This window comes from Hemicordylus capensis, chromosome 4, assembly GCF_027244095.1.
Source record: "Hemicordylus capensis ecotype Gifberg chromosome 4, rHemCap1.1.pri, whole genome shotgun sequence".
Lineage (NCBI taxonomy): Eukaryota > Metazoa > Chordata > Lepidosauria > Squamata > Cordylidae > Hemicordylus > Hemicordylus capensis.
Genome location: NC_069660.1, coordinates 178056700 through 178067494, shown reverse-complemented (window position 1 = coordinate 178067494; position 10795 = coordinate 178056700). Strand labels below are relative to the sequence as shown.

The 10795-nt window shown below is 45.5% G+C and overlaps 1 protein-coding gene across 3 annotated transcripts in view; it reads left to right on the top strand.

Annotated features, from left to right (window-relative positions):
- The first annotated feature begins 1189 nt into the window (after positions 1-1189).
- Positions 1190-10795, top strand: part of ADCY2 (adenylate cyclase 2) — a 193363-nt gene continuing 183757 nt past the window's right edge. For all 3 annotated transcript variants that reach the window (XM_053243793.1, XM_053243792.1, XM_053243791.1), the window contains exon 1: positions 1190-1823. In XM_053243793.1, coding sequence (XP_053099768.1) covers positions 1563-1823 — 261 coding nt within the window. In that variant the 5' untranslated portion in view covers positions 1190-1562. The remainder of the gene's footprint in view (positions 1824-10795) is intronic.

The window sequence follows — 10795 nt, the reverse complement described above, 5'->3', positions numbered from 1 at the left end:
CTCTTCCTTCCCACTTCTCCGATGCGGAACTTTTTTTTAATTGCAGGACTGAGTGCTGCTGTGTGTGTGGGTTTTAAAGTTCCCGGAAGCGTCGGGTCGTTTTTCTAGCAATAATAGCGTTGTTTTTAGCAAAGATTTCCAATCGCCAGCTGCACCACGTGGCTCCATCGCTCTTCCCGAGTTAGCTAGGCCGCCCCAATATTTGTTTTGCATACCCTATAGCTGTTCAAATGTGAATTGCGCTATAAGGCAAACATACAACTGAAGCGGACCGCGCATTGTTCGATTGTGTGAATAAACGTTTTGAAAGCTATAATCCTAACACGCAAGACAGGGAGTAAGGCACACTGACTTTAGTGAGACTCATGAGTAAATATGCACCGGATCGCGTTGCACGGCTGCAGTGCAATTCCGAGTGCGTGAGCCCCTTCTTCCCTACTTACACCCCTGGTAAATATGGATAGGATCCAGCTGCAGGAGGGACACTGCAGCTTGCTCCAAGAAATTTTTTTAATAGAGATGAAGGTCTGCGGAACCTAAAGGAGATGAAAGCTTCGATGGCGTGGCGACGGTTTAGGGCAAGCTCACCAATTTCACGGCTGTAGGGATTTACCACTAACTCGCTATATCTTATATTGGCAGGGGCAGTTCCTGGATAAGGCCTCACACAGCCAATGGTTCAAAATTCCAAAATAAGAGGGTCGATTGTGGCTTCTGACGGTGCTCCACTCTGCATATGCTCAGAGGCACTCCCTCTCTTAACGGAGTAAGTAACCACTGTCTTTTCCCACACTGCAGGGGTTTCCAGGCACACTTGAGCCGTGGCACCTCTCCCTGGGGTTTAATCACTGGCTGTTGCCCTCCCACTCATAAGAACAACCCTGCGTGATCAGGCCCAAGGTCTATCTAATCCAGCATCTGTCTCCAGCAGATGCCTCTGGGAAACCCAAAGGCAAGAGGTGAGGGCATGCTCTCTCTCCTGCTGTGTTGCTCCCTGCAACTAGTATTGAGAGGCATCTTGCCTCCGTGGAGGTGGGCTATAGCCACTACGCGGGGCTTGCCCCAGCTACATTCTGCACTTGCTCAGAGGCACTTCCGCTCACGCACTGAAGGTTGTCCGTGGGCGCTAATTAATCCCGGCTCGCGGCGGGAACATAACCAGCTGAGAGCGCCCGGAGTGGCAGGCAGCCTTCCTCCTCCTCCTCCTCCAAGGTTGGACAGAGGTGGCGGCGGTTCTCTAGCCGGCAATAGCAAACACCTCGGGACTGCGCGGCTGCCCGGTCCCCCCACCTCCCACTCATGACGGGAGGCGGGCAAGGCACGTCCTAGCGGGGAGGCGCCTTCCCTAGGCTGCCGTTCCTCTCTCGGGTCGCCGCGCCACTGCCCGCCTTTCTGACTCCCGCAGCAGTCGCGCACCCACCATGCTCAGGCTGGGGCGACTGCTGCTCTCCGCGCTCTCGGCGTCCGGAGGCGCAAAAGGAGGGAGGCGCGCCGCGGCGGGCTTATCCTGAGGAGTTGTTGTTGGAGGGACGGCAGCTCTTTTATGCCCGTGTGCAGCAGCCATGAGGAGGCACCGCTACTTGCTGGAGCGCGGCATCGCGGCGGCGGCCGAGGGCGAGAGCGAGGGCTGCAGCGGGGCCAAAGAGGACGCCGAGCGGGGCCCCCGGTGCCCGTGCAGCTGCAGCCAGCGCCGCCGCCGCGACTGGCTTTACGAGTCCTACTATTGCATGAGCCAGCAGCACCCGCTGCTCGTCTTCCTGCTGCTCATCGTGATTGGCGCCTGCCTGGCTCTGCTCGCCGTCTTCTTCTTCGTCTCCGGGTTGGTAAGTCGACCGGCGCCCAGTTGCGCCCTTCTCTAGAGGCACTCGCTTGTGGAGGAAGGAGGACACTCGCCGCCGCCTCGACGTAGCGCCCGCTGCCTAGAAGGGTAACGGAGAGGCTGAGGAGTCCCACGGAGGGCTTGCGGAAAGATTAGAAATGGGTTCTGGGGCGGAATCCTGCTGGCTCCGCTTTAGCCTCGCTTGGTCGCGAGGTTCTGGAGCTGAGTTGTGGCTGTGTCATTCAGCCTTGGAGTCCAGAATAGGTTCTGGGGCTGAAGCAGTGCTGGACTAGCTTTAGTCCAACAACAACACTTCGCTGTGTCCATGATAGTCTTTCTGGACTCGTAGAAGGAAGAGGGACCTTCAGTTAGACTAGCTCTTTGGGGGGAAAGATTCCCCCCTCTCCCTACTCCTAGAAAGCTCTGTGAATTTCAGTGGAGACAAAACCAGGTTTTTCATTTCATAAGGGCTTGAGCCCCAGAAACTATTTGGAACACCAGTGTTCAGCCGTGGAGCAAATGTAAACAATGGTAGTGTGCCTGAGCATATGCAGAGAGCCTTTCCCCTGCCGTCGAAAAGCATACTAGAGTGTGACTCCCTTACAGAATTGAATCTTAGCATTTCTTCTCTCTCTGATCATCTAAACTAGGATCCAGTAGAAATCTGTCCGGAAATATTCTCACAACATTTGTACCTCCTGCACTATTAGCATTAGCTTGGATTCCCCCCCCCCCCCGCCCCCTTAGAGTGCTTGGAGGGAAGACGCATGGTCAGAGAGTGCCTGTTCTCACAGAGTAACCCTGCCTGTTCACATTCATCCAGGATTAGCTTAGAAGCTATATTATCCAGTATCGTTTGAGCTTCAGTGCCTCTTATTTTATAGACTATAGAAGCTGGCATAATCTGCCCCTGTGCATAATTTACTCTTGGAGATGTATTGGAACATCTCAACGGATTCAGCTATCATGGGACCAATTTGGAATTGGTTTGTTAGCTTCACTGGTTAGAGATGGTTCATCTCGGACCACCACAATATGTGTCTCTTGTAACTTAAAGCATGTTCTTGTAGCAATTGAATAATGAATGGGAAGCCTTCCCTGTTGTATACACTAGCACCAGCTTACAGAAGTGCTAGTTTGCTGGCCTCACATGATCCAGGGGCTATAGGCCAATAGTGAAACAAAAGTGTGTGTTTTGTAAGTATTCTATGCAATCCTTTTCAAATACAGTATAGCTTATAAATAAATTAAAACCACTGACTGCACTGAATTGACAATAGGATAATGTAGTTTCTGCATATTGCCACGGTGTTGGTTAGCTGTGCAGCCTGATCCTGTGCATAATTACTCAAAAGTAAGACTCACTTGATTCAGTGGGAATTACTCCTAGGAAAGTATGGATAGAGGGCTGTAGCCTTGACTTTCATCCTTGCTTCTTCAGCACATATATGGCATGGCTCTTTTCTATAGTATATTCTATTCTAGCATATCCTGCCCTTAATTTATCTCTGCTTTTCTGTACTGCCCTTTCCCCTTTGTGTTTTCATCCTGATATATAACATTATGTCCTATTTCTGTGCAGTGGATGCAGCTATTGGCAAAGATGCTGCTGCTGACCCATGGTATGGTCCCAATTTCCCCTTTTCCTCTGCCTGCACTTTTGAGCTATTTGGTGCTTTAAAAGAACTGCAATTGCCTTTCCATCCCTTCTCACAATCTTGGTTAACTTGTATTCAGTCATGTAAAAAGCAAAGGAATAGGGCAGTTAGCAGAACTTGTCCCTGAGGCTTGCTTTGGGGCACTTTCACACTGTTTGGTTCTTTAGTTAAATATTCTATTAATGGATCACAGGTGGAGTAAACAAGCACACCAGTGCTTTAGTCATCATCAGCATGGTTACTTGGAAATAAGTCCCATAGATTTCAGCAGAGTTTATGGCCAAGTACGTGTGCTTAGGTTTGCAGTCCAAATTTAATTCCTCTAATTCATTTGCTTGGTTTCCTTCCTGCTGACAGATTAACCCTATTGGCATTTGTTTTTCCAAGTGACAAGGCTTTAAAGCTGCAAAAGTTCATTAGGCATTCAACACCTTTCAAACATTTTCATCCCCAAAAGGAGCTGAAGGAATCACTGTATGGATGGGGATATATATGTTTCTCCATTTCTTTTAAATAATTAGAAACCATTTTCAGAGTTGCACATAAATGATTGACTGTAGTACAGGCCTCTAATTTTCTGCAGAGGAAAACTTGCTGGTGTTTGCTGGATTGCTTGTTAGCTCACTGCCAAGATTCCAATCTTACTCCATAAAACCTATGGGAAATTTGCTACTGACTGCTAGAGGAACAGGATGGCACGCCAAACTTGTAGTGTAGGAAAATAATCTGTGTTACCAGATGTAGTCAGGTACACTCAGCTAACCTCTAGAATGTTGTCCTTGCTAGCAGAAAGTAGATAAGGGATTTGTAATTCTTACTGAGTGTGTTTGTATTCAGAGTGCACACACTAAGACCACTGTTTAATATTCTAGATAAAAAGTATTACTGAGTTTCAGAATGACACAATACCTTCTAACTCCCTCTTGAATAGAGAAATGAAGGGGACTGAGGCTTCTCATGCCTGTTCTCCCTCCTTATCTTTTTGTCTGCCCCCTCCACTGCCTACAGCACTCCTGCTTGCTAGAGGAAGTGGAAGAAGAACTGGGGGGAATGTTGGTGTGAGGCTGCCGCTGCCTCATTTCTTGTTTCAGTGGGAAATTTTAAAGGTACAGCATAGTTTCAGGGTTGCAGTTCTTTCTCTTGACTCATCAATCGGGTCCTTGTTTGGAAGAAAGTTCCATCTAAGTTCAGTGAGACTTGCTGGCAGGTAAATGTGCATAGAAATATGGTTTTAGCCTATTTAGAACTTGGCCACGTAAAAATGATCTGTCATACTTGATAAATGATCTGTTGTAATTTTATGCTAAAACACATTAAACATTTCAAATATATTCAGATCTTGAACTCTGGAGGCAGTTGGGTGAATATGGTTTACGCATTCATTCATGTACATCACTTGATTACACTAGATGTCTGCGTACTTGATGACTGGGGGCAGCTGAAGGTGCATTTGAAGCAATACTGGGTGACTGTTCTGCCCATTGTATGAGAACTGTGATGGCCCTTCACAAAGCAAACTATCAGTGGATGTTGTAGTCATCAGTAATCAACATGCATTGGTGATCAGGCTTAATGTGGCTCTGTGCATAATAGGTAGGGTTGTGCGGGTTTTTTTCTTCCTGTTTTGTTTTTGTCCCGAATCCAAAACACCCCCATTTTGTTCTTTGTTCAAAATTGCAAAATCAGAATCCGAAATGTTTTGGATTTTAAAAAATGCCCCCAGGGAAAAACCAGTGGGTGGGGGTGGTTGTGCCCAATGGGTGGAAACTACCACCCAAATTTCAGAGGAATTGGGCAAAGGGCTGAGTTTTGGTGAATTTTTGAAGTATAGGATTTTCCCCATAGGGAAGAATTGAGGTTTTGGCAAAAGTATAGCTTCATGTTGGGGGGGAAAGGGGTGGCCCAGAGTAGGGTGGGTGGTAGTGCCCAGTGGGGGCAAGGAAGCTGCAAGAATTATTTCAAAGGACTTGGGCAGAAGGCTGATTTTTAAAGATGTAATGGAGTTTGCGTGTCTGTAAAGTACTTCCCCATAGGGAATGATGGACCTCCATAATTCCTGCCCCATAACTGCACTTGGGGGGCACCAGGGTGACCCAGAGTGAGTGGTGGTGTAGAGCACATAGGGTGCCAACCACCCGCATGGGTTGCTAACCCATGGGGTACTGGGTTCTGTTGTTTCTGAGATGTTTTGAGTTTAGATTCAGATTCTCTGGTAGCATATGAGTGGATTCATGGTTTGTCATTGAAAATCTCATATGCTACCAAAGAATCTACACTCAGAACACCTCAGAAACAACAGAACCCAGCACCCCATGGGGGCGGTTGGCACCCTATGTGCACTACACCACCACTCACTCCCGGCCACCCCAGTGCCCCCCAGGTGGAGTTATGGGTCTGATGAAACCCCCATTATTCCCTGGGGGCGGGGGGACTTCAAAGAAGCATAAACCTCTGACTATTCCTAAGAAATCAGCCCTTTACCCTGTTCCTTTGGAATCTGGGTTGTGGCAGGCACCCCTTGGGGCACTGCCACCCAACCCACTATTTTGCCCCTCAGGCCCCCTTTCTGACCCGACTCTGCCCAAAAGACATTTCAACTTCAGAAATTCTTTAAAAATCAGCCCTTTCCCCAATTCCTTTGGAATCTGGGTGGCAGCAGGCACCCATTGGGGCACTACCACCTGAACCACTCTTCTGCCCCTAAAGCCCCCTTTCTGCCCCCAATCCACCCCAAATAGCATCAACATCACACATCAACAACAGCAGAGCTTTGGAAAAAATCAGGCAGATTGCCAGAGGTCATGCACATCCACACACACACCACCACTCCCCCGCCCAAAATGCAGTTGATCTACACACAACAGTGTGAAACAACAACAATGAAATGCACTGCCCCACTGGCCAATGAGGGTAAAATTTACCCTTAAATTTGCTTAAAAGGAATAAGGAGGCAATTGTCAGCAGATCAGCCCATGCTTTTGCTGGCCAATCTGCAGGCTGGAAGGGCTGGAAATTCAAACAGATGTCAAAACTAAAAATGGAGACTGAAGGAGAAAGACTTTCTGCGATTGCAAAATGGAGTTCCAAAACAGCCGAAACAACAAAACGTTTTGTATCCGAAACAGTGACATTTTGTTTTGGCTGCAAAATTTTCTGTTTTGAGCATTGGGTGTTTTGTTTTGGCTACAAAACAACCGAAATGGCCTGTTTTGTTCACAAAACGTTTTGTATCCAAAACGAAATGCACATCCCTAATAATAGGCAATTGGGAATTTGACTACAGCAGGGCTGCTCAACTTCAGCCCTCCTGCAGCTGTTGGCCTACAACTCCCATAATCCCTGGCTGTTGGTCACTGTGGCTGGGGATTAAGGGAGTTGTAGTCCAAAAGCAACTGGGGGGCCAAAGTTGAGCAGGCCTGGTCTACAGTAAACACCTCCTGTATTCTACCAAAAGAAAACCACAGGGCACTGTGGGCGCCAGGAGTCAAAATCGACTTGATGGCACACTTTACTTTTACTTCACATTTGGAGCCTAGCATATTTGTAGGAACTGGCTAGAATTTTAGCAGTTTCCTTCTGTATGAAGGCTTGCATTGGGGTTAAAAGTGGATAAACATGCAGTTATTTTGGCCAAGCAGGGTTGCGCTACTAAACTGGGTCACCCAGGTCAGGAACAGCCATGAACCACTGAAAGTTACTTACTAGGTTTTAACAGGCCTTCAAGGTTTATAAATGTTTGTATGGAATATGGAAATACGTCAGTTTCAGAGCAGATACAAATCAAAAGGAACTGAAGCAGGAGAAATAGCTAGAGGTAAGCTAGTGCAGTAGTCTTTCAGTTCAAATTAGGTTGATGGTCTTTCCTCCTACCCCCATCCCAGTGTATACAGGATACTTATAAACAACAGAGTTCAGGGTATAAAATAAGTGCAGTGGGGTGTGGGTGTTGCCTAAAAAAGACAAGGCTGCCATTGCAAACATCACAGGACTGAAATGTATTTAAGCAACCTATGTTGAAAAATTGCATAACTCCTTTGATCATAATTTTCTCATATATTTCAAGCCTTAGGTCAGTTTTTAAAAAACTCTGCTGTAAATGTGTCACAGCTGCAGCTCTAAACTGAGGGGCTATTGAGAAGTACAGAAGCCACGGTGTGCATTGGCAGAAGCTGGCAGCTTAGAGAAATGCTATGAATTTTATAGTTTAGTTTGTCTTTGGCATTCCAAGCCTTAGTTTGTCTTTGGCATTCCAAGCCATAGGAAAGGAAGAAGAGTTCATTTGTAATGTATTCAGGAGGTTTTGTTTCCCACTGGGTTAACAATAAAAATGGTTTGTGGAGAGGGAGAAAGAATTATCCACAGTTTCCTTCATGAAAGTAGAGCCAGTTGCTTTACAGACACAGTGGATTTTTGCCTTTGAGTAACACTGCCATTGGATGCTAAACTAGAAGAGCCTTTGGGTCACTGCATATCTTTCTACTTAAAAGCTCTTGTTGGGAGGAAACCCAAAACAATAATAATCTGATCCCTCTTGCCTTTATCCTATTCATGGAGAACATTTTACTGGACATAGATCTCCTTGTATATGATATATTGTGCACACCAACTTTGCTATGCATATGAATTCAGAATTACTTCTTGGTAATTAGAAAGATTAGAGAGAACAACTAATTATGGGGAAATTATATGAATATTTACTATAAGATTTAAATTACTGGCCTTAGGTCCTTAATGGTAATAAAAGGTAAAGAGTTATGAAGAGTTCTATATTTGAACTTGCAAAAGAACTTGTGAAGTAAAACCTACAATTATACATTTGCTGAGTAAATTGAAGCACATTTCTCAGCATTTTCAATCTTTAGATATGAGTCTATTCCCACGAGCAACCAAGACCGGGCTTGTGAGAACCGGCGGGAGCCAAGCAGCGCCTTCTGGCACTGCAGTGTTGCTGCACTTATGGAGTCTGCCTGTTAGGCAAGGTTAAGGGTGCGAGCATGCCCTTAACTTGGGCTGGTGCTTGTGTGCGAGCACCAGCTGCTCCCAGCCAGCACTGGCACAGGCGCAGGCTCCTGGCCATTGCCGGCAGGATCTCTACAATACATCTTGCACTTGTGTGGTGCATCATGGGGTTTCTTAGGGCTGGGACCATGTGTCCCGACCCCTGCACGTGCCTGGGGCAGCAGAGGACCGTCTCTGGGGAAGGCGAGCTTTTGCAGCCTTCCCGGCCACCTGTCCTCAAGCTCTCTCATGTGATCGTGAGAAAGGGCTCAAAGAATTATTAATATATTACTTTGATTTCCATTAGCATATAGTTGAGATCCATGTGTAAGTGTAGAAGGAAATCCATTATTCTTTCCCAGCCTGATTTTTTTTTTTTTTTTTTGCAGGAAATGAACTTCTCACTCTGATCAGCAAAACTGAATAACATTTACTCTGAACTTACACTTTTGTGTTTAATTGATTTCTACAAATAAGAATTGCTATTACAATTGAATTGAAACATTTAATGTCACCTATATATTCAGATATACATTCCTCGTATGCTTTTATATTACTCGGAGGAAAATTTCCCTGACCAGAGCTGTAAACCAGAAACATTGTTACTGTGTAGCTACACTGCTTAGAGAGAAGAACCAGAAAAATGGGTAAAATTTGTTAAAGCAAGCTTCCAGCGCAAATACCTGGACATTTTGCATCTAGGATGACACTTTTCTTACATCCTGGAGAGGATGTATGATTCTTGGACTGTCTAGATCAATCTTGGACATGTGGCAATACTATTTCAGAAGCAGCTTGTTGAACAGTATATGGCAGTGCTTGAATTACAAGGTGGACAGAGGGTCTTAGTCCCCTTGTCTTTTGTGCTGACCCTCTTAGCAGCTATTTTTTAAAAAAAAGGTTTCAATGGGGATTATTGGACTAAAATTGGGAGGAGGAATCAGGGGCTGGGGCTTGCAGATTTTATTAAAACCTCCCCCCTATCATTTGAATATGTGGTAATACCCCGCTTCTGTAATTAGATAGATTTTTCATCAGTTTTGAACAGGGACTGGATAATCTAAAATGGAATTCTAGGGAGGAGAGCTGGTCTTGTGGTAGCAACTAGCAAGCATCCCCTTAGCTAAGCAGTGTCCACCCTGGTTGCATAGAATGGGAGATTATATGTGTAAGCACTGTAAGATATTCCCCTTAAGAGATGGAGCTGCTCTGGGAAGAGCATCTAGCAGGGGATTAACTATAATCGGGCAAGGGGAGACAGTTGTCTGCGGGCCCACTGCCTTGGGCTCGTCACATGACTGACTCCCCCAGCTGTGCACCCACCCGGGCTTTCTTCAGTTGTATTCATCCTCTGAAATTGATGTGAGTGTTAAGACGTGGAGCTACCAGAACAGCAAGTCTTTCTCTAGGACCATTAAATGACTTGCATCATCCACAATTTACAAAACCTTAAAACAAATAATTTAGGATGATGTTTGTTCTATTGTGGCACATAGGTTATATATATAAATTTTACTATGCTTTTTGTTACCACTATTCCGCCTCATTTAAGATTTCTTTACTTCATGAGCTGAGCTTCAGTGGGGGGGGGGCATTTTAAAATCTTGTCTCTGGGCCCACTACAACCTTGCTACGCCCCTGGCATCTAGGTTCCAGGTTCTCTCTCTGGCATCTCCAAGATAGGGATGAGAGAGATTCCTGCCTGGGACCTTGGAGAAGCTGCTGTCAGTCTGGGTAGACAATACTGAGCTAGATGGACCAGTGGTCTGACTCAGTGTATGGCAGCTTCCTCTGTTCCTGTCCCTATGCTATTGTGCTATTACTGATAATGGAAATCAGATCCAGCTACATTTATACAGTGTACAATGCTATTCCATAATTTCCTATTTTTTCCTAATTTTCAGAAGCTAGCTCTCTAACTCTCCCTATCTATCTTGAGATAGAGATTACCTGTGTTTGATGAAGATCAGTATTCCCCTCTAATTCTGTTCTTGAGTGTGTGTGTGTGGAATGAGTTTTGTTCTGGCCAGCAGTATCAAGGGAGTGTGTGCACACCTGCATTCAGAGTGGGGCCTTCCTGATTCAACCTGAGTGGGATCTAAAATTAACTGAGTGGACATCAACAAACTTGTGAATGCACATACACGTGCACGCCTTAGAGGGAATACTAATGAAGATTTCCCATTATCTTTTTGTTTGAAATCTCCCCTGGTATGCCATTTCAAAATTAATTAATTAATTAATTAATTAATTAACTAACTAACATATTTTATACCGCCCAAAACATATGTCTCTGGGCAGTTTACAAGAAGATAAAAAC